General features: G+C 37.4%; 1 protein-coding gene across 1 annotated transcript in view; it reads right to left on the bottom strand.

The window, feature by feature from the left end:
- The window catches only part of FANCI (FA complementation group I), a 73048-nt gene extending 50369 nt beyond the window's left edge, over positions 1-22679 (bottom strand). Inside the window, exons 1-6 of the mRNA XM_081290974.1 lie at positions 22558-22679; positions 21891-21993; positions 7345-7417; positions 1625-1755; positions 914-1070; positions 756-813 (exon numbers count right to left, since the gene is read on the bottom strand). Of these exons, the coding sequence (XP_081147100.1) occupies positions 756-813; positions 914-1070; positions 1625-1755; positions 7345-7417; positions 21891-21974 (503 nt within the window). The 5' untranslated portion in view covers positions 21975-21993; positions 22558-22679. The remainder of the gene's footprint in view (positions 1-755; positions 814-913; positions 1071-1624; positions 1756-7344; positions 7418-21890; positions 21994-22557) is intronic.
- Positions 22680-27960: the final 5281 nt, after the last annotated feature.

Here is a 27960-nt window from a genome sequence, read left to right as displayed (position 1 = left end):
ATGCCTTTATATATTTCATTCTTAATAGGTATATGGGCTGGGGATGTGGCTCAAGCGGTAGTGCGCTCGCCTGGCATGCGTGCGGCCCGGGTTCGATCCTCAGCACCACATACAAACAAAGATGTTGTGTCCACCGAGAACTAAAAAATAAATATTAAAAAAAATTCTCTCTCTCTCCTCTCTCTCTCCTCTCTCTCTCTCTCTCTCTAAAAAAAAAAAAAAAAAAAAAAAAAAAAAGGTATAAATTTCATAGTGGCTATACCTTAACTTACCTAGCTTAAATGTCAGTTATGGTGTGCTCACTTGGGTCATAAGTTTCCGTGTTGAACATATTCATGTGTAAGAATTTTTTATATACTGGTGTCTTAACTAGGTAGAATCCCAGAAATACAATAATTGATTAAAGAATACAAACATTACTTTTGTATTCTATTCCCTCAAAAAAAAAAATTTTTTTTTTTTTAGGGGCTGGGGAGATAGCTCAGTTGGTACAGTGCTTGCCTTGGTTCAATCCCCAGCACCACCAAAAAAAAAAAAAAAAAAAAAAAATTGAAAGATGTGACATCAAGACAACTTTCTTAGCCTTAAGGATCTTGGGACTCCAAATAATGCTACTATGTTAAAATGAACGTTAATATGCGTGTTTAAAAATGGCCTAGAAACCTCACAAATGTAAATTCCTGAAATAAATGATAGTCATTTTTTGTCCACTTGTAGTTCTGAGAAAGTTATACACATCAATGACAAAGACTGACCTGCCAGAACAGAGGGTGTTAATCAACTGCTTCTTACATTCTTCCCCACTCAATTCACCTAGAAGTGCAAAACACACTGTGAAACAAATCTGATTATGTGGGGAAAAAAAAAAAAAATCTGACTAGAGAAAAAGTCACTAGAATTGGAAGAAAATTACCTTTTCCATAAGACAGATTTTCCTTTTTAGTAGCCAAGGCAGTGAGAATGATGGGCAGTAACTCCAAAGATTTTCCATTCACTAGGCTGCCCTCTTTGATAGCACCAATAAACTCATTGGCTAATTCAATCAGTAACAGTCCTGGGAAATGGTAAGCCTAAAAGTTCGAAAAGAAAATCTTAAGTAGAAATCCAGTGTTTGATATCTCTTTCTAAGTAATAAGTCTTTGCTGGCAAACTGAATTGATGTTGAGACCCAAAACAGACCCTATAAAGGATTCTTAGAGGGCTAGGAATATAGTTCAGTTGGTAGAGTGCTTCCCTCAAATGCACAAGGCCCTGGGTTCAATCCCCAGCACCACAAAAAAGAAAAAAAAAAAAGAAAAAGATTCACAGAATCAAGTTGCTATATTACACATTTGTAATTGTAAAGATTTCAAAGGCTAGAACCCTTCATCAGTTCCTTAATGTTTTCAAATATGTCAGCTCTTCAAGGAGATATATGCTCAGGGTAACAGAAAGGTAATATATACATCTAGGTGGTTCATAACCCATTTATCCTAGGTGGTTCATAACCCATTTGTTTGTTTGTTTTGTTAACATTAGCTCTAATTCATAAATAGAAACTATGCTAGGTTTGGCACAAAAGTTTTCCCTCCCTCAACAAATTACAACCTTTCAAAACAACTATCCCCAAACAATTCTATCTTACCTCCAACATTAGTAATCCAATGATCTCAGATGCTACTTCTTTCTGTAAATCTCCTGATTCTACCAACTGGATACAACAAGTGTATACCTTACGTCTTCTAAGTGCTCCACCTTCCTCAGAGCAGGGAGAACCTTTAAATATATGGTAAGGAACAAGAAGGAAAAAAAGTCTTACAAGGTTAAAGGGTAAATAAGAAAAACAAAGAGCTTTATAGTTTATAGAAACAGAATTATCAAACTACTGATTATTATCAGCAACACGTAGGGGCTTTGAAAACACATGCTCAATGTAACCAAAGTAAAGGGACCGAAATAACATCTTTTCTTCTTCCACTTATTAACTTAAAAATTACATAGTACAGGGGGCTGGGGTTGTAGCTCAGTGATAGAGAGCTTGCCTTGCATTTGTAAGGCATGGGGTTCAATTCTCAGCACCACATAAAATAAAAATAAAAATAAATAAAGGTATTGTACTCATCTACAACTAAAAATAAATAATAATTATTATTATTATTGTTATATAGTACAGGAGGAGGAAGCCTTCTAGTATAACTTGCAGCATTTGGGGAAACTGCAGTAACCCTAATTTAATGCCTTTAATATACTTCATTTCAAATTGTCATCACTAAGTGATATCTATAGGAACAGCAAAGTAACAAGGACCCTAGAAATTTCTCTCATCTATAAACAATAAAGGAACATTGACAGAAATAAGCAAAATCAACCTTCCAGAGCTCTAAAAATTAAGCAAAGGATTCCAATAATCCAGAAAGTGTCTACTCAAAAAAAAAAAAAAAAAAAAACAACAGTTGAGGGGCTAGGATTGTGGCTCAGCGGTAGAATGCTCGCCTAGCATGTGCAAGGCCCTGGGTTCGATCCTCAGCACCACATAAAATAAAATAAAATGAAGATATTATATCCAACTACAACTAAAAAATAAATATTTAAAAATAAATAAATAAATAGATAATTAAATAAAGATGTTGTGTCCAACTATAACTAAAAAATAAATATAAAAAAACCTTAAAAGTTATTTTTTAAAAAAAGAAAAGAAAAACAGTTGAATCTCGGTTAACAACAACAAGCTTTGTGGCATTTTAACAACACTTCAATCCATTCCTTATCCCTATAATGTTAAAAATGGAAAGACATCACATGCTCATGGAATGGAAGATATGAATTAAGATAGCACTGCTGGTGGTGCACACCAGTAACCCCATAACTCAGGAGGCTGAGGCAGGAGAATCACAAGTTCCAGGCCAGCCTTAGTAAGACCTTTCCTCAAAATAAAAAAACAGCTAGGATGTGACTCACTGGTAAAGCACCTCTGCGTTCAGTCTCTGGTAAAAAGATAACTTTGCTTCTCAAATTCATGTAAAAATTCAACAAAATATCTCTAACAACCCAACTTCCTTTTTTGCAGAACAAGCTTACTTTAAATTTATATGGAAATATGAAGAACCCACAATATCCAAGACAATCGAGAGAAAGCAGCACAAAACTCAAAAAGATTCACAGTTCCTATGTGCATAACCTACTACAAAACTGACTTTAAACTTTTAATTCTCCTGCCTCAGCCTCCAAAATAGCCAAAATTACAAGTGTGTGGTATGACACCTGGCTCAGGCAATTTTTTTGGTACCAGAAATTTAATCCAGGAGCGCTCTACCACTGAGTCACCCTGTCCTTTTTACTTTTTATTCTGAAACATGGTCTCCCTGAGTTGCTTTTAGGGCCTCACTAAATTGCTGGGACTGGCTTCGAAGTTTCAATCTTCCCGCCTAGGCCTCCTGAGTCACTGGGTTTACAGGCATGTGCCACCACTCCCAGCTCAAGCAACTGATAAGTGTTAAGTGGAGGAATAAAATGAAACTGAACCTCTTCCTCCTATCATACAAAAATCAACTTGAAATGGTTAAAAGATCTAAATGTTAAGAGCTAAAGCTATAAAACTCTCACAAGAAAACACGCACAAACCTTTATGTTCTTGGTTTAGGTAATGGTACATGAGATATGACACCAAAAGCACAAAAAAAAATAAGTGGATGTCATCAAAATTAAAAACTATGAGCTTCAAAGAACACCATAAAAGGAAAAAAAAATAGCCAGGCATGATGGAGCACCCCAGTAATCACAGTTACTCAGGGGGTTGAGGCTGGAGAATCCAAGTTTCAGACCAACCTGGACAATTTAGTGAGACCCTATCTCAAAATAAAAAGGACTGGGCGTAGTAGTTGCACACCTGTAATCCTAGCAGCACAGAGGCTGAGGCAAGAGGTTTGCAAATTCAAAGCCAGTCTCAGCAACTTAGCAAGGCCCTAAGTAACTCAGCAAGATACTGTCTCTAAATAAAATATTTTTAAAAAGGGTTGGGGACAAGGTTCAGTGGTTAAGCACCCTGTGTTCAATCCTTAGTACGAAAGACAGACTTGTACCTAAAATATATAAAAAAACTATTACAACTCAATATTTTTTAAAAATCTGATTTTTTAAAGAGTAAAAGATTTGAAGAGACAATTCTTCAAATATATACAAAAGATCAGTAAAGCACATGAAAAGATGGTCAACAAAATTAACATCACAGAAATGTAAATCAAAGCCACATACCACTTAAGTGCAAATAATTAATAACAAGTGTCGAAGAGAATGTGGGAGAAATCAGCATTCTCATACAGCCACTCTGAAAAATTTGGCAGTTCCTCAAATAGTTAAGCATAGAATTACCACATGACCTGGAATATTCCCCCTCCTGAATATATACTCAAGATAAATAAAAGCATGTGTCCACACAAAAACTTGTACATAACTGTTTACAGCAACATATTATGATCAGAAATAGGTCATCAACTCATGAATGAAAAAAATTTGCTATATACAATGGAATATTATTTGGCAGTTAAAAAAATAAGATGCTACAACCTAGATAACGTGTAGATAAGTAATATTCAGAATAGGCAAATCTATAAAAACAGAAAGTAGATAAATGGCTTTTTAGAGCCAGGATGGACTGGTAGAGAGGTAAAAACTAATGGTACAATTTCTTTTAGGGGTAATGAAAACTATTTAAAATTCACTGTGGTGATAAATGCACAACCCTGTGACTACACTAAAAGTCATTGGATTATGCATTTTAAGGAGGTGAACTGGACATGACAATTACCTCAATTTAAAAATTTATACACTGAGCTGAAGCTCAGTGGCAGAGCACTTGCCTAGCATGTGTGAGGCACTGGGTTTTGATTCTTAGCACCACATAAAAACAAACAAATAAAATAAAGGCATTCTCTCCATCTACAACAACAAAAAAAAATTTTTTAAATTTACATATTTTAAAAAGGTAAATTTTTTTAGTATATGGATTATCACTCTTCTTTTTGGGGGGGAAGAACTGACCACTTCACGCATGCTAGGTAAGTGCTTTATTCAGCCCCCTATCACCCAGCTTTTGTAAATCAATAAATTTTTATTTAAGGAATTTCTCGTTGTGATTCCTTTACTGTCCATCTCATCAATTCCCTTTTTTAAAGAACATGCTTAGGGGCTGGGGTTGTGGCTCAGCAGTAGAGTGCTGGTCTAGGACGTGCAAAGCACTGGGTTCGATCCTCAGCACCACATAAAAATAAATAAAATAAAGGCATTATGTCCAACTAAAAAAAAAGAAAGAAAAGAAAAAGAAAAACCGATGCTTAACCTAGTTGCCCCATCAGCCATGCCACCATTCTTTTTTTTTTTTTTTGCAGGGAGGGGGGCTTCTATTTTGACTTGAATTATGGACAATACTGATAATGATTTCATAGTTCTCCATCTAAGATATATGGGATCTAATTTCTTCGGGTAATTGACTTTAGGATCACTTTTGGGGTAGATCGATCTGTTTGGTTCTCGATTGCTGAAACCTTCCTTAAACATCAATGAGTTCAAATCATACTAATTTCTATTATCACTCTCAGGAATAGTGCAGATGTGGAATATGCCAATTCGACAGGCAAACATGATCCAACACATTAAGATATATTTTCAACTCCATGAATCATTTTCTGAAGACAAAAGCCTCTAAAAAAGCCATCTGACTATCACAATATGAAAACTGGAATACTGAATCAACGTAACTGAGATTCTCTCAATACCTGTGCTTTTCATCAATCTGTTAATCTTAGAACTACCCTTTTTAGTTATCAATATCCCATCATTAAGCTGTTTTAGGTATAATAGTCCTGCTTATATGTATCAAAACTCAAAATGAACAATGAGTTTTGGGTTGCAAAAAAGGCTATGTTTTGGGATGGGATTGTGGCTCAGCGGTAAAGTGCTCGCCTAGCTCATTCGAGGCCCTGGGTTTGTTTGATCCTCAGAACCACATACAAATAAATATAATAAAGATATTGTGTCCAACTACAACTAATTTTTTTTTTTTTTAAAAAAAGCTATGTTTTTTGCACTTGTCTTTGTCCAAAAGGTATACAAAAACATAAGTGCTCCCCACCTGGCTCTTTTGAGACAGGTCCAGTTAAGTTGCACAAGCTGGCCTTGAACTTGTGATCCTCCTTCCTTAACTTTGAGTAGCTGGAATTATAGGTGTGCCCCACTGCAATTAGCTTATATCTCAGTTTTTAAAATGTCATCATTAGTTAATTATTGGTCATATACCTAATAAGAGAACTAAAATGATTAAAAAGATAGTTTCCACAATACTTGATAATTCATGCAAATTTAAAGCAAGGTTTTCCAAAATCTGTTTTTAAATATAGTCACAAATTGGGAGTTCTAGTAATCTGTTCCAGGATTGTCTAACAAATAAACCATCAAATGCCACTGATCATCCATCGTTCCCTTTTCTCTGGTATTTCTACAAAATATTTTGCAGGTTTCCATGAAAGTTTAGTCAACCAATTTTGAAATTTCTTTTATGAATAAGAGGTTGGGCGCAGTGGCACATGCCTGTAATCCCAGGGGCTCAAGGCTGAGATAGGAAGATCCCAAGTTCAAAGCCAGCCTCACCAAAAGTGAAGTGCTAAGCAACTCAGTCAGACACCGTCTCTAAATAAAATACAATATAAAGCTGGGAATGTGCTTCAGTGGTCGTGAACCCCCGAGTTCAATCCCTGGTACCCCCCCAAAAGGGAAGAAATCAACAATACAATCTCAGGTAGCCACTCCAACTCCCTTTAATAAAATATTTTAGGAGGGAAAGAGAGAGAAAAGGGAAATTGCATGGAAATGAAGGGAGACCCTCATTGCTATACAAAATTACATATAAGAGGTTGTGAGGGGAATGGGAAAATAAACAAGGAGAGAAATGAATTACAGTAGATGGGGTAGAGAGAGAAGATGTGAGGGAAGGGGAGGGGGGATAGTAGGTGATAGGAAAGGTAGCAGAATACAACAATTACTAATAGGGCATTATGTAAAATTGTAGATGTGTAACCGACGTGATTCTGCAATCTGCATTTGGGGTAAAATTGGGGGTTCATAACCCACTTCAATCTAATGTATGAAATATGATATGTCAAGAGCTTTGTAATGTTGTGAACAACCAATTAAAAAAAATAAAATAAAATATTTTAGTATTCTAAACAGGAAACTGCTGCTTTAGTTGCTTCTGTGAAACACCAGAATATGTTCTAGTAGCCTTCAAATAGTAAAAGAAGCAATAATTGCCAAAGGTAAACAAATCTACCAATGAACACAGTAAAACAAAAGTAAAATTAATTAACTCATTACCTTTGAAGATGGCTCTCAGGAGTGCTCCAGGAGCATTTCCTTTCACTGCTTGATTCTGAAGGAGATTAGTCAACTGCAATGAAAAAAAAAAAAAAGAAAAAGCTACAAGACTGGTCACAGCTCCTCTATCCCAAAAACCTAAACACTCAAAATGGAAAAAGCACTCATCTGTCTGGTTCAGATCATTCAGAGACTTCAAGTACCTGAAAATAAACACATAGGGGATGAGACTGTAACTCAGTGATGGAGTGCTTGCTTCCATGTGTGAGGTACTGGGTTCCACAAAATATAAATAAATAAAGTTATTAAATAAAGAAATAACTTCCATCTTTACAAAAAATAAAAATTAAATATACATACATTTTGGATACCAGGGATTAAACCCCAAAGGCACTCAACCACTGAGCCATAACCCTAGCTCTTTTTCTACTGTTGAGACATGGTCTTACTAAGTTTCTTAGGGCCTTGCTAAGTTGCTGAGGATGGCTTTGAACTTGCCATCTTCAACCTAACTGCCTCAGCCTCCCAAACTGCTAGAATTACAGGAGTGTGCCACCACACCTGGCCTTAATTTTTATTTAGAACAAGGTAGAGCTTAACAGGATAGATGGCTGTCAAGACTAAAATGTATTCTATAAACATTTACTTAGCAGCACTTGGTATTGTATTGTTTTGAGATTAAATTCATCAACGAATATTTTTGGTGTATTTTCTTCTTTCTAGGGCCAATACAAGGATGAACAAGGGATGTGCACAAGGTAATTTTACTTGGTTTCTAACAGAAGAAAGGATGACAGAAAAAAATGTAATGGAAACAAAAGGATGAGGTAGACAATAATTTCAAAAAGGGAGGCAACTTCAGTTAGAGTAGTTTTAAGTTTCTCTTATGTAAGTGACATTTAAGCAGAGACTTAGAGGATAAGAAAGAGCTAGTTATACAAGGGGAGGCAGTACCATCACTGCAAAGGCCCTGAAGGAGCAAAGACCTTGGCCTATTCAAGTACCTGAAAAAAAGACCAAGATAGGTGGAGAGTAGTAAGAAAAAGAATGCCAGAAGATGAGTTTGGAGCAGCAACAGGCAAAGGATTATTATGAAAACTTTTACAGGCTATGGTAGGAATCTTCGATTTTAAGTATAAGAGAAGTTACTAAATGGGGGGAAAATGGAGTGATACAACAGATATGAAGTCAATTTTGCTCCTTGTGTAGAGAATGGCTTATGGGGATATTCACGAGTAAAACAGGGATATCTGATAGGAGACTGCTATTATGTCCCAGCAAGAGAGAACAGTGGCCAAAATCAAGATGACAGCAGAAGAAATGTTATAAGCTGAACTGTGCCACCTCAAATTTCATAAGTTCTAACCCCAAACACCTAAAACTATGACCAAAATTGGAAGTCAGGTTGTTTTGAGCCCTAATTCATTGTAACTGATACCCTTTTTTGTTTTAGTTACACATGACAGTACAATGATCTTGACATATCATACATTTGAATCAGATGGGGTATAATTTCTCATTTTTCTGAGTGTACAGGGTGCAGAATCACATTGGTCATGCATATACATACAGCAATAATAATGTCTATTTTATTCTGCTGTCCTTCCCATCCCCGCTTTCCCATCCCTCCCCTCCCATCACTTCTCTCTACCCAATCTAATGTGACACCCTTTTTTTTTTCCCCTCACATCGTCATACATGTATTCTGTATAACAATGAGGGTCTCCTTCCATCTTCCGTGCAATTCCCCTTCTCTCTCCCTTTCCCTCCCACCTCTCTTCCCTATTTAGTGGTAATCTTCTTCTCATGCTCTTCCTCCCTACCCCATTTTGAGTCACCCCTCTTATATCAGAGAAGATATTCGGCCTTTGTTTTTTAGTGACTGGCTAACTTCACATAGAATAATCTGCTCTAATGCCATCCATTTCCCTGCAAATGCCATGATCTTGTTATTTTTTAGTGCTGAGTAATATTCCATTGTGTATAACTGCCACATTTTTTTTTTATCCATTCATCCATTGAGGGGCATTAGGTTGGTTCCACAGTCTAGCTATTGTGAATTGTGCTGCTATAAACATTGATGTGGCTGTGTCCCTGTAGTATGCTGTTTTTAAATCTTCTGGGTATAGTACCAGAAGGGGAATAGCTGGGTCAAATGGTGGTTCCATTCCCACTTTCCAAGGACTCTCTACACTGATTTCCAAATTGGCTGCACCAATTTGCAGTCCCACCAGCAATGTATGAGTGTACCTTTTTCTCCACATCCTCACAAGCACTAGTTATTGTTTGACTTCATAATGGCTGCCATTCTTACTGGAGTGAGATGGGACTGATACCCTTTAAAAAGGGGGAAATCTGGACATAGACAACATGTATACAGGGAGAATGTCAAGGGAAGACAAAGACAGAAAGCAGGTGTCAAGGAACATCAAAGATTGCCATCAAACCTGCAGAGACTGTAAGAGGGAAGCAGAACAGATTCTCACAGCCCTCAAAAGGAACCAACCCTGCCAACACCTTGATCTTGGACTGCTAGTTTTCAGAACCTTGAAAAAAACTGCATTTATTTGAGCCATCCAGTTTGTGGTATTTTCTAACACAGCCTTAGCATACTAGTACAGGAGATGAAGAAAAGTAGATAATTTCAAAATATATCCCAGAACTAGGAATAGAAATTCTTCATAACTTGGTAGGGAAGGGGTATAACCAACAAAAACTCCTAAATTTATGGCTTAAGCAACTAAAAGAATGGATGATGATAACATCCAAAGAAAATGGTAAAATTGTGAGATCTAAATCACCTTGAAGGGGCTGGGGATGTGGCTCAAGCGGTAGCGCGCTCGCCTGGCATGCGTGCGGCCCGGGTTCGATCCTCAGCACCACATACCAACAAAGATGTTGTGTCCGCCGAGAACTAAAAAATAAATATTAAAAAAAAAATTCTCTCTCCCCCCTCTCTCACTCTCTCTTAATATATATATATATATATATATATATATATATATATATATATATATATATATATATTTTAAATCACCTTGAAGATTACCAAGAGAGATTTCTGGGCTCTACCCAGTTTCTGATTCAGCAGGTCTTTCATGGGCTCCAAACCACTACTCTGAGATATTCAAGTGGAGATACCAAGTAAACAACTAGATATATCCAAATGGACCCCACAGGAGAGTTCCATGGAAATAGATAAGAATATCCAGGAAGATTAACTTGAAGACAAGATAAACACCAACAGTTAGTCATTAAAACAAAAAGTTATACAAGGGGAGGCAGTGGGAGACGAGCAAAGCAAGTGAAGTCAGTAACCCACGAGGACAACCCAGAGAGAGGAGTGTCCCAGAAGTCAAGACTAATAATAAACAATAAATTTGATCTCTACCTCACCTACATGTGGTCTTCCTAACCAGAGTCCATCTCTCCTTTCTTAAAGGTATAAAGAAAGTATCTGACTGCTTTTGTCTGAACTCTCCAAATGAGAACTGATTCTCAGGGATGATTATTGTCCTCCAGGAGAAACTAGACAATATCTGGAGACATTTCTGACATCACAATGAAAGAGTGCTTCTGGAATCTAGTAAACAGATACCAGGAACCCTACTAAACATCTCATAATCCACAGAACAGCTGACCACAAGAAATTATTATCCAGTCCAAAATGCAAACAATGCCAAGGTTGAGAAACTCTTGAGGTTTTTCCAAAAAGTTCAGTTTCAACACAAGTCAGTATGGCATAGAAAATAAAAAAGCTGTACCCAGAATTAGAAGACCTGAGCTATGAATTCTAGCTATGCCATCTACCAGCCATATAACCTCAGGTTAGTTATTTAAACTGTTACATGAGATCATTTCCTTAGCTCAAAGGACTAAGATGATGACTAGAGGACCTTGCATAGGACTCAGATTACAACAGGCATTCAACAAATGTTAACGTCTTTTCCCTCTGTCCCCTACTTCCTTTCCTTCTCCCTCAATTTATCATATCTTCAAACTTCCTCTTAAACTTTATACAGCTATGCTGTTTGGTACTGGGGAATGAACCCAGGACTCTACACATCCTAAGCAAGTGCTCTACCACTGAAGTAAATCTCTAGATCTTTTTATTTTTAGATATTGTCTTGCTAAGATGCCCAAAATGGCCTCAAACTTGTGATCCTACTGCCTCAGCCTCCCTAGTAGCTGGGCTCACAGGTGTGTGCCATTGATGCCTGGCTCAGTAATGCTTTTAACTTCATTTAAAAATTACAAGTAGACTAAGATTAAGTATTCTTGTTACTTTAGAAGCCTGTAAAATTTTTCTTGTCACTGGCAATCTAGAACTACCAAGTTAACAGCACAGTCCAAATAAAGTATAAATTGAAAAAGAAAAAAAGGGCTGGAGGTATAGCTCAGTGGTAGAGCACTTGCCAGCATGTACAAGGTCCTGGGTTTGATTTCTAGCATCACAAAAATAAATTCTTATTTTGTATAGTCTGATGTTTCCACATGGTTAGACTGAGTTTATGGAATCTTAACTGGAACACAGGTGATAGTGTATTCTCAGAGGATCACAGGAGGAGGCACATGGTATCTATCTGTCCGTCACTTGGGATATCAATTCTAATTAGTAAGGTGTGTTGCCAGAGTTCCCTACTTTACAATTATTTCCCCCTCTCTTTGCAACCAGTAAGAAATTTGTAAGGACACACTTTAAAACCATGCAATCATCTTGCCACTCATCTAATTTCCCCTCTATATGATGGAATAGCCCAGCACAAACTACCTCTGCCAGGTTATTAAAATCAATATTACCAGGAATGACAATCATGAGCCCAGTGATACATTCTGAAAAGAGCATCACCATTTTTGTGATCCTTTCATCAGGGATATAGGGCCTAATAATAATTAGTCTAATAATTAGACCATAGCAAACAGACTCTAAGACATTAAAAAAAATAACTTATGAATACTCTCCATGACTCTCAAGATCAAAAGTGACATAAATTAATTCATCAAAGTAGCAGGATATAAAATTAACACCCATAAAATCAACTGTGTTCCTAAACATCAGTAATGATAAACTGAAAGAGAAAACAGGAAAACTACCAAATTCACAATAGCCTCGGGAAAAAATATAATATTTGGGAGTCAATCTAACAAAAGAGGAGAAAGGCCTCTACAATAAAAACTATAAAATGCTAAAGAAAAAATTAAAGAAGACTTAGAAAATGAAAAGATATTGGATAGTCAGAATTAATATTGTCAAAATGGCCATACTACCAAAAAGTGTTACATAGATTTAATGTAATTCCTATTAAAATTTCAGTGAGGTTCTTCATAGGAATAGAAAAAGCAGTCATGGAATTCATTTAGAAAAACAGGAGGCCTAGAATAGCCAAATCTATTCTCACCAAGAAAAGTAAAGCAGGAGGCATCACAAATACCAGACCTTAAATTATACGATAGAGCTATAGTAACAAAAACAGCATGGTACTGACACCAAAACAAGACATGAAGACCAATGGCATAGAATAGAAGACACAGAGACAAACCCACATAAATACAGTTATCACATACTAGATAAAGGTGCCATAAAATTCATTGGGAGAAAAGATAGCCTCTTCAACAAATGGGCTGCGAATACTGGAAATCCACACGTAGCAAAACGAAATTAAATCCCTCTCTCTCCCAGCACAAAATTCGACTCAAGGATCAAGGACCTAAGCAGTAAAAGGAAGAAAAAGTAGGCCTAAATCTCCATCATGTCTGCTTAGGAACCAAATTCTTCAACAAGATTCCTAAAGCGCAAGAAATAAAATAAAAAATCAATAAACAGGATGGTTATCAAACTAAAAAGCTTCACAGCAAAGGAAACAATCAAGAATATGAAGAGAGAACCTACAAAATGGGAGAAAATCTTTGCCACCTGCACCACAGATAAAGCATTAATCTCCAGAATATATAAGAACTCAAAATTTGAGAAATCCTAAGTGTACACCGATACTTTTTTTTCTTTCCTAATATTTTATTTTGAAACAGAGTCTCACTGGCCCAAGCCAGCTTTGAACTTGTGACCCTTGTGCCTCAATCTTCTGAATAACTAGGATTATAGGCATGACCACCCCCTCAGCCAACATTTTCATTTCTAATTTATTCCCACAGGGTTCTTTCCACCCTTCCTACTTTCCATATTTGCATGTGCCTTCTACCACCTTCTACCCTAACTCCAGATGTCAACACACACACTCATCTGCTAACTATTTGATACATCCAAAAACGGTTCCCAAATTGTTTCACCCATACTAAAACAATCAATCCTACTAAAGAGTTCAAGTTTATTTGCATTCCCCCCCCACCCTGTCTAAGATAAGTTATGGTATTATTCCAAAGTTTTTTCCTGTAAAGACACACAGACCTTGTTTTACACAAAAAGTAGTACGATACACATTTTGCACTTTGCTTTTTTTTAATTAAATATTTATTTATTTATTTATTTTAAGGAGAGAGGAGGGGGGGAGAGAGAGGGAGGGAGAGAGAGAAAGAGAGAGGGAGGGAGGGAGGGAGGGAAGGAGGGAGGGAGGGAGTTTTAATATTTATTTTTTAGTTTTCGGCGGACACAACATCTTTGTTTGTATGTGGTGCTGAGGATCGAACCCGGGCTGCACGCATGCCAGGCGATCGCGCTACCGCTTGAGCCACATCCCCAGCCCTGCACTTCGCTTTATTCACTTAATTATATCTTCTGGAAATCACTCTTTCAGTTATAGATCTCTTCCTGATACTTTTTTTTTTTTACAGATTCAAAATATCATAACGAATAACATAAGTGTATATTGCTGGAGGTATATCTTTTTTTAACTCTAATTTGTTATTGACAGCAGAATGCATTACAATTTATATTATACATATAGAGCATAATTTTTCATATCTCTGGTTGTACACAAATTAGAGTCACATCATTCATGTCTTCATACATGTACTTAGGGTAATGATGTCCATCTTATTCCACCGTCATTCTTACCCCCATGCCCCCTCTCTTCCCCTCCCTCCTCTTTGCTCTGTCTAGAGTTTGTCTAATCCTCTCATGCTCCGCCATCAACCCCATTATTAATCAGCCTCCTTATATCAGAGAAAACATTCGGCATTTGGTTTTTTGGGATTGGCTAACTTCACTTAGCATTATATTCTCCAACTCCATCCATTTAGCTGAAAATGCCATGATTTTTTTCTTTTAATGCTGATGGTATTCCATTATGTGTATATATACCACATTTTCTTTATCCATTCATCAACTGAAGTGCATCTAGATTGGTTCCACAGTTTAGCTATTATGAATTGTGCTGCTATAAACATTGATGTGGCTGTGTCCCTATAGTGTGGGTATAGACTGAGGAGTGGGATAGCTGGGTCCAAGGGTGGTTCCATTCCCAGTTTTCCAAGGAATCTCCATACTGCTTTCCATATTGGCTGCATCAATTTGCAGTCCCACCAGCAATGTATGAGTGTGTCTTTTTCCCCCACATCCTCGCCAACACTTACTGTTGTTTGTATTCTTAAGAGCTGCCATTCTGACTGGAGTAAAATCTTAAGAGTTTTGATTTGCATTTCTAATTGCTAGAGATGTTGAACTTTTTTTTTTCATATATTTGTTGACTGATTGTATATCATCTTCTGAGAAGTATCTGTTCAGTTCCTGGGCCCATTTATTGATTGGGTTATTTATTTTGGTGTTAAGATTTTTGAGTTCTTTATATATCCTAGAGATTAGTGCTCTGATGTGTGTGTGGTAATCTGATCCCAATTAGTAGGCTTTCTATTCACTTCACTGATAGTTTCTTTTGCTGAGAAGAAGCTTTTTAGTTTGAATGCACCCCATCTATTGATTCTTGGTTTTAATTCTTGTGCTACAGGAGTCTTAGTAAGGAAATCGGGGACTAATCCAACATGATGGAGATTTAGGCCTACTTTTTCTTCTAATAGGCACAGTGTCTCAGGTTTAATTCCTAGGTCCTTGATCCACTCAGAGTTGAATTTTGTGCATGGTAAGAGATAGGGGTTTAATTTGATTTTGTTGCATGTTTTTGTTCCAGTTTTCCCAGCACCATTTGTTGAAGAGGCTATCTTTTCTCCAATGTACCTTTTGGGCGCCTTTTATTAAAGATAACTGTAGTTATGTGGGTTTGTCTCTGTGTCCTCTATTCTGTACCACTGGTCTACAAGTCTATTTGGAGGTATACCTTTAGGGTAAATTCCTAGAAATGGGATAACTGGGTTGGATACAAATACTTATGTAGTTTTTTTAAAATATTACCAAATCCTAATAAAGGTCAAATCACTTTTCATTTCTACAAACATCACCTTGCCAACCAGCATGTTGTCAAGTAGTTCAGTTTCTATAGAGAAACATTATGTTTTATATTTCCCCTGCTATGAGTGTTAAAGGCCATTTTTACATGTTTCTGTGATTATTCTGTGTCTTTTTTCTATAGGATTAAATCTTCTCTTATTATAAATTAATATAAATTAGGAATTTTGAACTTTTAGCTGTGATTTATTGTAATAATTGCCAGGTTTGTCAGTTATCTTTACTCAGCTGATGCTATTTTTAGCCAGGCAAACTTAAATTTATATGTAGACAAATATGTCAATCTCTTATTGCATCTAGATGTTGAACCATAGAAGGCTTTTCCTTGCCCTAAGGTGAAAGAGGAATTAATTATGTCTTCTTCTACTATGTATTTAGATTTTTTTAATGTTTATTTTTTAGTTGCAGTTGGGCATAATACTTTTATTTATTTTTATGTGGTGCTGAGAATTGAACCCAGGTCCTCGAACATGCTAAGCAAGCGCTCTGCCGCTGAGCCACAACCTCAGCCCCATAGATTTGATTTTTACATGTAGACCTTTTGACTAATTTGGAGCTCACGCTCAAATATTGTGAGGGTTGGTCTAATTTTACCAATGTCTACACAGCTGTTTCAACATTTATCAAAGGCTATCTTTAACCCAATATTTTGAAATGCCATTTTTTCATACACTAGATTTTACATAGTTGGGTCTATTTTGAGACATTTATTTAAGAGACATTATCTATTTTATCCATTATATTTTATTCTGTTCTTGCTCTTGTATTCCATTATCTGATCATCTATTCATGCATCAGTACCACCCTCAATTATAGAAGTTTTTATGGTGTTTGGTATTTGATAGGGTTAGTCCTTCCTCAAAACTCTTCCTTTTCAGTGTTTTCCTTAACTATTCCTGTGTTTATTTTCCTACATGATTTTTATAGTCAGTTAACCGAATTTCACAAAATAGCTCACTGGAATTTCAAACCTCATTACATCAAATTCATAAATTAACTCAGGGAAAACTGACATCTTGATGAGATTGATATTCCCTAATCAAGAATAAACGATATCTTTCCAGTTGTCTATTTTTACATCTTTTATGTTTTATAGTTTTCTTCATACGGGAAGAGATATTTCTTAAGTTTATTAGCACTTTACCTTTTGTATTACTATCATAAATGTGACTTTTTCTTTCACTATACCTTTTAACTGGCTATTGTACATAGGAATACTATTGATTTTTACATATTCATTTTATATTCTGCTACCTTGATGAATTGTTTATAGATGATTTTTATCACTGATTCCCCAGGGGTTCCCAAGTACACACCTTCTCTAGGCTAACTGTATTAACTAACACATCAGAACAACCAGATCTACATTAAACCACAGTGGAGACAGCAGCATCATGGCTTTGTTCCTGGCCTTAATAGAAAAGCCTCTACAGTTTCCCATTAAGATTCTCACTCTAGGGGTTGGAGTCATGGCTCAGTGGTAGAGCGCTTGCCTAGCACCTGTGAGGCACTGAGTTTGATACTCAGCACCACGTGAAAATAAGTAAATAAAGGTATTGTGTCCATCTACAACTTAAAAAAAAAAAAGATGCTAGAGTCAGCATCTATGTTTTATCATATTAAGGAAAAAGCCACCCCGTTCCTGTGGTCTCAAGTTTTTATTAGGAATGGTTGCTGAGTTTTGTCAAAGGTTTTCTCTGATCTAAATCATAAGGTCTTTATAGTAACATACTTTCTAATATTGAGATAACCTTTATTCTTGCCATTAAAATCCTCCAGAGATAGGCACAGTGGTGTTCATCTATAATTCCAGTAACTCAGGAGGCTGAGGTAGGATTACAAGTTCAAAGCCAACTCAGCAACTTAGCAAGGCCCTAAGCAACTTAGGTCTTTTCTCAAAATAAAAAAATAAAAATAAAAAAGATGTAGCTCAGCAGGAAAGTGCCCCTGGGCTCAATCCCTAGTACCAAAACAAAAACAAACCTACACCAGATCATGGCATGTTTTTTTTTATTTTTGGTACAGGGCACTCACTGAGCCACATCCCCAACCCTTTTTTGTACTTTATTCAGAGAGAGATCTCACTGAGTTGCTTAGTACCTCACTTTCACTGAGGCTGGCTTTGAACTCACGATCAGCCTTCTCAGCCCCTGAGATTACAGGCATATGCCACCATGCCCAGCTGGAGTATTGTTTTTTTAATATGCTGTTGAAATCTGTCCTGATATTTAGGATTTTTTTTTGTCAATATTTATGAAATTAGCTCATGATATCCTTTTTCTACACTATCTTTATAACGTATTAGGGTATGAAAGTTACACTCGATTCCAAGATTTTAGAAGTCTTCCTTCATTATTTAAGCTCTGAAACAATTTATGTAGTCTTAAGACTGTCTTTCTGATCTCTAAAACTTTGTTAGAAGTCTCCTATGAAACTATTTGGACCCTGGGCTGGAGCATAGTTCAGTGGTACAGCACCTGCTAGCAAGCACAAGGACCTGGGTTTGATCCCCAGAGGGGAAAATAGCAACTACATGGGCCCTGGGTGAAATAATTCCTTGATAATATTCTTTTTTTCTATGGAAACTGGCCTGGTTATACTTTTCATCCCAAATTGGGTCAATTTTATCAAGCTGTATGTGCCTAAGAAATTATCAATTTCCTCCAGGGTTTCAAATTTATGTGCATAGACAGAACAGTCTTATTTTTTGAGATTTTTTTTTTTTTTTTTTGCTGCATTCATATAAACAACTTGTCTCTTATCATTTCTTAATTTGTGGCTTTTTAGTTTTTTCTTTACTCCATTGTTTTGATTAAAATTTTTAATGGTTTTTCTTTCAAAGAACAAGAATTCTTGATTAGTCTGATCTATTATTTTTCTATTATATATTAATTTTCATTTCTATTTTTAGCAGTTGTTATGGTTTATGAGATGTTCCCCTTAAAAGTTCATGTGACAATGCAAGAATTTTCAGAAATTAACCTAAGTCAATGGTTAACCCATTGGTGAATCAAGAACTTGAATGGATTACTGGTTGGTAACTAAGCAGGTAGGGTGTAGCTGGAAGTAGGTTACTAGGGGATGCCCTTGGGGATTATATTTTGTCCCTTACACTCTCCTCCTTGGCTGCCATGAGCTAAGTAGCTTTCCTCCATCATTCACTTGCCTAGTCATGCTCTGCCTTCCCCTCAGGTCCAAAGCAATATAGTGGGGTGTCCATAGACGGAACCTCTGAAAACTGTGAGCCTAAAATATTTTTTCTTCCTACAAGTTTTCTTGTTAGGTATTTTTGTCATAGCACAAGAGGAAAAGTGAAAAGTGGACCAACAGTAGTTTTTGTGGCTTGTTATTGTTTAAAGCTTTTTTTTCTAGTTATTTGAGTTCACAATTTTTTTAATATTTATTTTTTAGTTTTAATTGGACACAATATCTTTATTTTACATTTATGTGGTGCTGAGGATCAAACCCAGTGCCTCATGCATGCTAGGCAAGCACTCTACCACTGAGCCACAACCCCAGCTCCACAATTTCATTTTCACTTTATTTTTATTAATATATGTGATATTTAACAATATTTCAAAGATTTTTTTTTTTTTTGGTTCAGGAATTTAACCCAGGGGTGTTTTACCACTGAGCCACATCCCCCACCCTTCTAATTTTTTTTTCCTTAGTTGTAGACAAACAGCATTCCTGTATTTATTTTTATGCAATGCTAAGGATCAAACCCAATGCCTCACACATGCTAGGCAAGCACTTTACAATGAGCTACAGCCCCAACCCCCTTTTTATGACTTGAGACAGCGTCTCCCTACGGCCTAAGTTACTGAGGCTCACTTTGAACTCATGATCCTTCTGTCTCAGCCTCCTGAGTTGCTGGGATTACAGGCATGCACTATCACCCCCAGCTCAAGGATTCTGATTTGTAGTGTTTTCATTATCATTATTTTCAGAAATCCTGTAATTTATTTATATATCTCTTTTCACTTGAGTTATTTAGTTGTATTTTAGTCAGGGTAGAAAGACCTTTGTGGTTTCATTTTTCATTTCCAGTTTGACTGCACTGTCATCAGAGCATGGTATGTAATATTTCTCTTATGGGGTCTACCAAGTTTTCCCTTTGTGCTCTAGTACTCAACATAACTAATATCTATGAATGTTCTTCTATGTGCTTAAGACACTCTTTTATCAAAGTACTCTCCACAGGCTGTAAACATTCTTCATATTTTCCACCTCTTTACAATCTGTGATTTAGATTATTTTTCTGTTATATATTATTATATTTAATAATATAGCTTTGTATTCCACTTCACTGATTTTTTTTAACTGTGTTTGTTTATTAAACCATCTACTGAGGTTTTTGTTTTAAGAAATTTTCTTTTTTTTTTAATTCATTCTTCTTGTTTTTATGGATTCTATTCCTGCACTTACAGCTTTGAATATGTTAAGTATCTGTTAAATATTTAAATTTATTTTCAGATTCCTCTATTTTCTCTAGATTCTTAAATGTGAATTTTCCCACTGCCAGATCTGAGGATCTTATCAAGGAACCTCTGAGTTTTATAATTTTTTATTCTGAGTTCATCTTCTGTGACATCTTATTAAGTGAACTAAATATATACACTACTGAAATGCATTACAAATTTGAAGAAAAGGGTAACTAATACAGTAGACAACAAAACCAGGACACAAAAAAAACAGTGGCGTAAAATGAGATAACTAAAAAAAAAAAATACCCAAAAGATAAAAACATTTTGTATGGGCTCTAAGAACAAACTACAGAATTTCAGAGATGAAAGAAATTTAGGCTAATATCAATATATACAAAAATAACTTAAACAATGAGGCAACAGTATGACATTATGGCCCAAAAAGTTGATTCTGCCTTAATGGAAGAATAAGGGAAATACTAACAGTATTACTCTACTTAGTGATAATACATCTGGAACCCTGTGTTCTAATTTGAGGTATAAAACTGTAAAGGAAAATGCTGGGAGAAATGTTCAGAGGACAGTGACTTTGCTGGTGAAGGGACTTATTATCTATTAGATTTTAGATCCATTACATATGTTACATCATTTCATCCTCACAAAAACTGAGACAGCCATCTATTTATCACGAGTAAGAAAGTGAATATTATTTATCCACATCATGGATTTTGTTCTAGTTCTTATGGTGCTTATTTAATTTTAGGGGTTTTTTTCCTTTTTATTTATTTTTTAGTTGTAGGTGGACACAATATCTTTATTTCATTTTTATGTGGTGCTGAGGATGGAACCCAGCGCTTCACATGTGCTAGGAGAGCACTTTACCACTGAGCCACAACCCCAGCCCCTGCTTATTTAATTTTAAAAGACACATAATGTTACAGCTTCCTTTTGGAAGCAGGTAAAATACAGATTCTAAATAATGTAAATGCTTTTAATCAAATCTTGTCTATAACATGATTCATGATGCAATGAGCTCTCAAAAAACTTCTGCAAAAGCAAAACTGGATAATTTTAAGAAAAAAACTCAGAAAGCATCTCTACCTAAATTCTCAGTTATTACATCAGATAATAGATGCACCTAGTTTCTATGACTACAACAACCAGCACATAACAATTCCCTTAAAAACATTATAACTGTTTAAGGTTCATCTTGAAGAGGTATTCTTTTCCAGGCAAAAATCTGCACAAGCTAAGACCAATTATTATAGAAAAAGGAGTAATATATTGGGCAAGAAGAAAAAAAAAAAAACTGAAAAGGAAGATTAGAAAGAAATAACAGCCTAACGTATGGGTCATTATTATTACATTTTATAACCATGTACTTAAAGTGGAGACTCAGGCATTAATTTTCTCTTTTACTAATACTTTAAAAATATTTTGCTGCTTATGAATTTATTTTTGTTAGAAAAATATAAATCCATAGCTATAGCCTAGACATTTTTCAAACAGGGTCCATCTGAGGACCACAAAAGTATACTAATTTGTACACATGCAAAAAGACTGTATTCGTATGCTATTTTAGGTTTAAATTTGGTCACAAATGTTGTTAACCTGTGCATTTCACGCACTCTCCTCTTTACATCTATGATTTGTTATCAAATAAGATCTTATCTCCTAAGGAGAATGGTATGAAGATAAAGCAGCAGTAGAAGTCTTCTGCATTTGTTGACATTTGCTTTTAGCAGAACATGCTTGCCAATACTCACATCATCATCTTTCAGGGTTTGAAGAAATTTCTGCAGTTTGTCTGCTGTCTTTTCTGCTGCTAGACATAAAATTTTCTGATCCATTTTCACTCATTTCAGAGAACTGTAAGGGTGAAAAAATGTCAGAGCTGGATGAAACTTCCAGAAGTAAACAAGCTTGACTTTTTCCCCCCTTTATTGTCTTACAGACAATACACATACTGGGCAGTCAACAGATGAAGTACTAGTACGAGTTGGTGACTATCCTAACGAAAATAATCTCAAGAATTCCCTGGAATTTCCGTATTAGGAACTTGTAATCTAATCAAGTGGTTCAATAATTTTTGCCCACGTTTTCATAATCTACTCAGCATACTGCCTAGAACCAAATATTGTCAAATATGTAATACATTATAAATATAACACACTATATATTATCATAAATACGTAATAAAGTAATATTTGATAAATGATTAGTAGTGGAAATGCTAAATCCCAACTAAATAGTATAAAAAATAAAAGAAGTGGAAAAGCTAAAAATAAGTGGTCAGCCGAGTATATGGAAAATATTGCGAAAGCCCAGGCGCGCAGCGGGAAACCGCGGGCACGCCGGAATTCCCAGCCATAGAACCTTCAAGAAGGCCACGTTAAAAAAAAAAAGAGGGGGAGCCTTCTTGTCCTAACAGACCTGCGTCTCCCAAAGACCGAGCCCCAACGCCCGGCAGCGCGCGAAGCAGCTCCACGAAGCCACTTCAGCTTCGCCGCCGACACAAGCTTCCAAAAAGCCCGCTTCCGAAAAACGCCACCACACTTCCGCCACCCTCAACAACAGGTCCCGCCCCCGCGGCTCATTTCCGCCGTCTGGCGCCAGTGGATGGAATATACCATTGAGACCTAGAGGGTGGGGGGATCCTTCCGTCGATTCCACTCACGGTCGGAAAGAGGTGCACAGTGAGCATGCGCAGTGCCTGGAGCGTTGTGCAGTGTAGTGGAAGTAGTCACTGCAGGAAGGAATTATGAATGGATGATCCCGCAGGTCTTTGCATTGAAAGCAGCTGAAAAACAAGTGGGTTACATGTTCCACCTGTGTTCTGGAGCAGAAGCCCTTCCACCCTTGCGTAATCTGAGTGTTTAGCTCACAACCTGGCCGAAACAGTTAATATTTAATAAATATTTGCTAAATTAATACATGAAAACTCATAATGTAGCTCAATGGTAGAGCATTTGCCTAGCATGTGCAAGGTTCTGGGTTTGATCCCCAGTACAAAAAAAAAGTAAAAGTAAAAAAGAACACCTGACAGTAGAGTGAAGAGCAGGAAGGGGTAAGATGAGATTTGAGATTCTCTATTTTAGGCTGAGGGAGCAGATTGTGTAAAGGGCCTGAGGGCAGGTGGGAGAAATAAGCCCTGAGTTCAGAAGGGGAAGCTGCTTGCCACTTTTGAAGCTTCCTTTGAAAACAAAAGGTTCAAAACAACAATAAGAAGTGTTAGCTCCCTTCCTCAATCTGTTTCTTATTTCTCAAAGACCTGAACAAGAGGAAAATAAAAGAGGAAAGGAGAAGAAGCAGGGTAGTAATAATTCCTAAAAACTGGCCTTTTATCATTAGCAAATTTGATTAAGGTCTAGAGATTATCCAGTTGTATCAATGCTCAATTCCTCATTTTGGTCATTGTACCATGGTTAGAATATTTTAGACTATTTTTCAGGCTACTATAAAAAATATCATAGATCAGGTCACTTCTAAATGACAGAAATTTAATTTCTCAAAGTTTCAGAGACTAGAAAGTCCAAGATCAAGTCTAGGTAGATACAATGTCTGGGGAAGATGGCTTTCTCAAGGTGACTTCTCTCTGTATCTTCACATGGTGGAGGGGCAAGGTCCTGTGGGTCCTCTTTTATGAAGGCCCTCTCTTCCCCCCAAAGGCCCCACTTCCTAGTACCATCTCTGTGGGGGGTTAGTATTTTTAAAATATATTTGTTGATGGGGGAACACAAATATTCAGAACACAGCAAAGAGAATGTCTCTATTTGTAGGAAATCCACACTGAAAGCGTTTGCAAATAGAAGAGCATCAAGTCAGCAATTTAATGTAAAGCAAATGTGGTGAAAGGCATATGAGAATTCCTTGTACTATTCTTGTGCTTTCTCTGTAAATCTGAAATGATGTCAAAATTAGAAGGTGAAAATAAGGGGCTGGAGGGTTGGGATTGTGGCTCAGTGGTAGAGCGCTCACCTAGCACGTGCAAGGCCCTGGGTTCAATCCTCAGCCCTACATAAAAATAAAATAAAGATATTGTGTCCAACTACAACTAAAAAATTTTCTTAAATAAAAGGGGGCTGGGATTGTGGCTCAGCGGTAGAGCGCTCACCTAGCAGATACAAGGTCCTCAGCACCACATAAAAATAAAAATAAAGAAAGATATAAAAAAATAAAATAAAACACTCGAGTTACGAATCTAATAGACTGCTCTGATCTGTGAATAACCAGCAAACTAAACCTGAGGAGCCCTTTCTGCCCTTTTCTGAGAGGTGGGTACCTTTTTTATTGTCTTCCTTTCATCTCTCTTCTGTTGTTATCCTGCATCACCCCCATGCTATGGAGCCTCTGGGGAACTCCACTCCCCACTCCATGACTTTCTCCTTTGTCTCCTCGGCCACTCACTTTCTCAGGTTACATCCTGAGTCTTGGTCCAAGTCACCCTTCAGACAACTTCTCACTCAGTTACTCTATTCAATACTCCTATTCTCCAGTCTTCACTGCCCCTCACTCCTCCTCATCTTTAACTCCAAGATGTAACACACCATATTTGTACTAATATCCTCAACTTGCCTGCTTTTGCCTTTCCTGCTGTGTCATCCATGCCAACCCCTAACCCCATGAGACCAGCCATATTGCTTCATTGATACTATACCTGGCTGCTGGAATATGCTGGAAAAAAATCACATGAGTACCCTGTAAAGTCATTGCAACCAATCTCAAAGGAGTCTTCAACACTGTCAGACAATCTTCCCTGGTAAGTTTATTCTTTCTGGGCTAGGGTTGTGACTCAGTGGTAGAGCACTTGCCTGGCATGTGTGGGGCACCAGGTTGGATCCTCAGCACTACATAAGTATAAATAAAACAAAGGTATTGTGTCCATCTACAACTAAAAGTATTTTTTTTTAAAGTCCTGGGTTTAATCCCCAGAACCAAAAATAAATAAATAAATAAAGTTTATCCTTCTTTTCTACAAGAGGATTATTTCAAACTTTTCTATCTCTTCCTTTATTCTCAACAGATAACTTCACTTCCACTTGACCAGAAAAGAAAAGAAAAAAAAAATAGCCTTTTTTTCCTGTGTAGTAGAAGTTAAGATCATCTTCTTGCAATAAAAGAAGAGATGGGGGCTGGTGTTGTAGCTCAGTGGTAGAGTGCTTGCCTAACTAGCACACATGAGGCCCTGGGTTCTATCCTCAGCACCACATAAAACTGAAATAAAGATATTGTGTCCACCTACAACTAAAAAATAAATATTAAAAAAAAAGAACAGATGGGAGCATGCCTGTAATCCCAGCTACTAGGGAGGCTGAGGCATGAAAAACAAGTAAACAAGTGTGAGGCCATCCTGGCAAATATAGTAAGATCCTGTTTCAAAATAAAAAATAAAAAGGAGGGGATGGGTATGTGGCTCAGATGGTAACGTGCTTGCCTGGCATGCGAGAGGCACTGGGTTTGATCCTCAGCACCACATAAAAATAAAATAAAGATATAAAAAACTAAAAAAACAAAAAATAATTGTCCTACAAATGTGAAATAAATTTATTTTAAAAAATAAATAAATAAAAAGGACTGGAGATGTGGCTCAGTGGAAGAATGTCCCTGGGTTCAATCACCAATACTGCAAAAAATATACAAACAGAAATGGGAAAAGTCTCAGGAATCCTTCTAAACAAAATAAACCCTCTGACCTGCATTGCCCTTCAGTTACCCCACCCCCACCCCCGCTCCCCCATCTGCTTTTGGCCAAATTTCTTGAAGTTTCCATCCATACTGTCTGTATTTTCCTGTCTCCTATCCACTCTTCTGTCCTTCTCTGCTTCTTAGCTCTATCAATTCACCAAAACTGCTAAGGCCAAGATCATGGCAAACCTTCTTGTTTAAAATCCATTGGATTTGATCCCATCTTGACCTCTCTACAACACTGGGCACCCCTTTCCTTCTCTGAGCCACACTCCCCTAATGTGTATCTTCTCTGCTAGATTATGTGCAGTAAGGGCAGCATCTCCCCAGCACTTGGCCAGAGCCTGGTACATAGTTGGTGCTCAATCAATATTTTATTAAATTGAAATCAAAATGCCTGGTGTGGTGGTGCATGCTTGCAGTCTCAATGACTCAGGAGGCTGACAGCAAAATGATGTCACCTTCTCCAGGAGAGGGTTGGGGTGGGAATAGGGCAGTTGTGACTTCCCTGAGCAGCCATACCAGGGCCAACCTTGTGTGTTGAACGATGAGAAGGCTTTAGAATGTGTGACTTTGGACAGGTCCCTTTCCTCCCCACCCCATCCCCTCTCAATTGCTTATTCTATAAAAAAGGGATTAGAGCCAGGTATGGTGGTGCACGCCTATAATCCCAGTTACTTGGGAGGCCAAGGCAAGAGAATCACAAGTTCAAAGCCAGACTAGGAAATTTAGCAAAACCTTGTCTCAGTATAAAAAGTGCTGGCGACATAGCTCAGTGGTAAATTCCATCTCAGTGGTAAATACCCCTAGGTTCAAACTCTAGTTCCATTTTTTAAATCCTATGCTTTCTAACCCACATTTGGAAGGATCTGATGAGATAATGCTGGTATGGTGCCTGCCACAGTACAGAATAGGGCACAGCAAATGTGAGCCTCCTCCCTTGCTGCCTTTAGTAAGGCAGAGCCAGGCAGGCCAGGGAGCCCACAGTTGTTTGCCAGCATAGCCAGCACAGGTGTCTGGACCAATGAGGGCAGCGTCTCCTTTTTCACAGTGGCACTATTGTTCTGACCAGAGAAGCTAGAAGGGAATGTGACTCAGGATGGGGAGAGGGCAGGGGTGTAGGCAGGAAAAGGGTTGTGAGCAGAAAGTAGTGCTGCAGAAAACTCTTTGCCCCAAAAAGGACTGCTAACATTCGGAGATGCCTGGTGCAGTCCAGTACCATCAGGGCTGTCCTTTAACTTGACAGTGTTCCTGGCACACAGAAATATTCTCCACAATGGAGTCCATCACCTGGCTGGCATTGTCAGAGCCTTAATTCAAATTAAGTTTCTTAAATAAAATTTAAAATTTCAGTTCTTGAGTTGCATTACTTTATTTTTGTTTCTCTCTCTCTCTCTCTCTCTCTCTCTCTCTCTTTCTTTCTTTCTTTCTTTCTTTCCTTTGTTTACTCAAATTGAACCCAGGAGAACTTTATCACTGAACTATATCCTCAACCCTTTTTATTTTGAGACTGGGACTTGATAAGTTGTTGAGGGCCTTGAACTTGCAATCTTCCTGCCTCAGCTTTCCCAGTTACTGGGATTACAGGCATGTGCCACCACACCCAGCATATTACTCCATTTTCAACTGCTGAAAAACTACAGGTGGCTAGTGGCTGCCATATGGAACAAAGCAGAGGACTAGGCCCCCAGGGAGCAGAATGATAGAAATAGGGGAATGGTATCACCATTTGTGTAGAGGACTTGGAGAGAAAACAGTCCTAGAGCCAGACAGCAGCTGGAACAGGAACCCAGGGAATGGGCTGTAAAAAACAAAGAGCTGAAGGTGTCTCAGGCACAGCCCAAGATCTAAGCACCAGGCAATGCAGCCTGCTCTAGAGGGAGGGGTCCAGAGAGACAGGTGAGGAACAGATGTTCCTCAGGTGTTCCTTTAGGGATACTCCCACAGCTCCCCCCCTCCCCCAGGTGTCTGGAGAGGCCACAGAAAGGTGAAGAGATCCCAAACTTGCCAAAGTAGGAATGGGTGGAAAGGCAAAAACTCTGTTGGGGGAAATTGGGGCTGGGGATATAGTTCAGTGTTAGAGCAAAGCTTGCCTGGCTTATATGAATCCCTGGGTTTAATCTCCAATGCTGAAAAAAAAAAAAAAGCCGA

The sequence above is a fragment of the Spermophilus citellus genome, assembly GCF_964194105.1.
Source record: "Spermophilus citellus genome assembly, chromosome: 4".
Taxonomy (NCBI): Eukaryota; Metazoa; Chordata; class Mammalia; order Rodentia; family Sciuridae; genus Spermophilus; species Spermophilus citellus.
The sequence above is the reverse complement of the archived record's forward strand: the minus strand, read 5'-3'. Positions and strand labels throughout refer to the sequence as shown.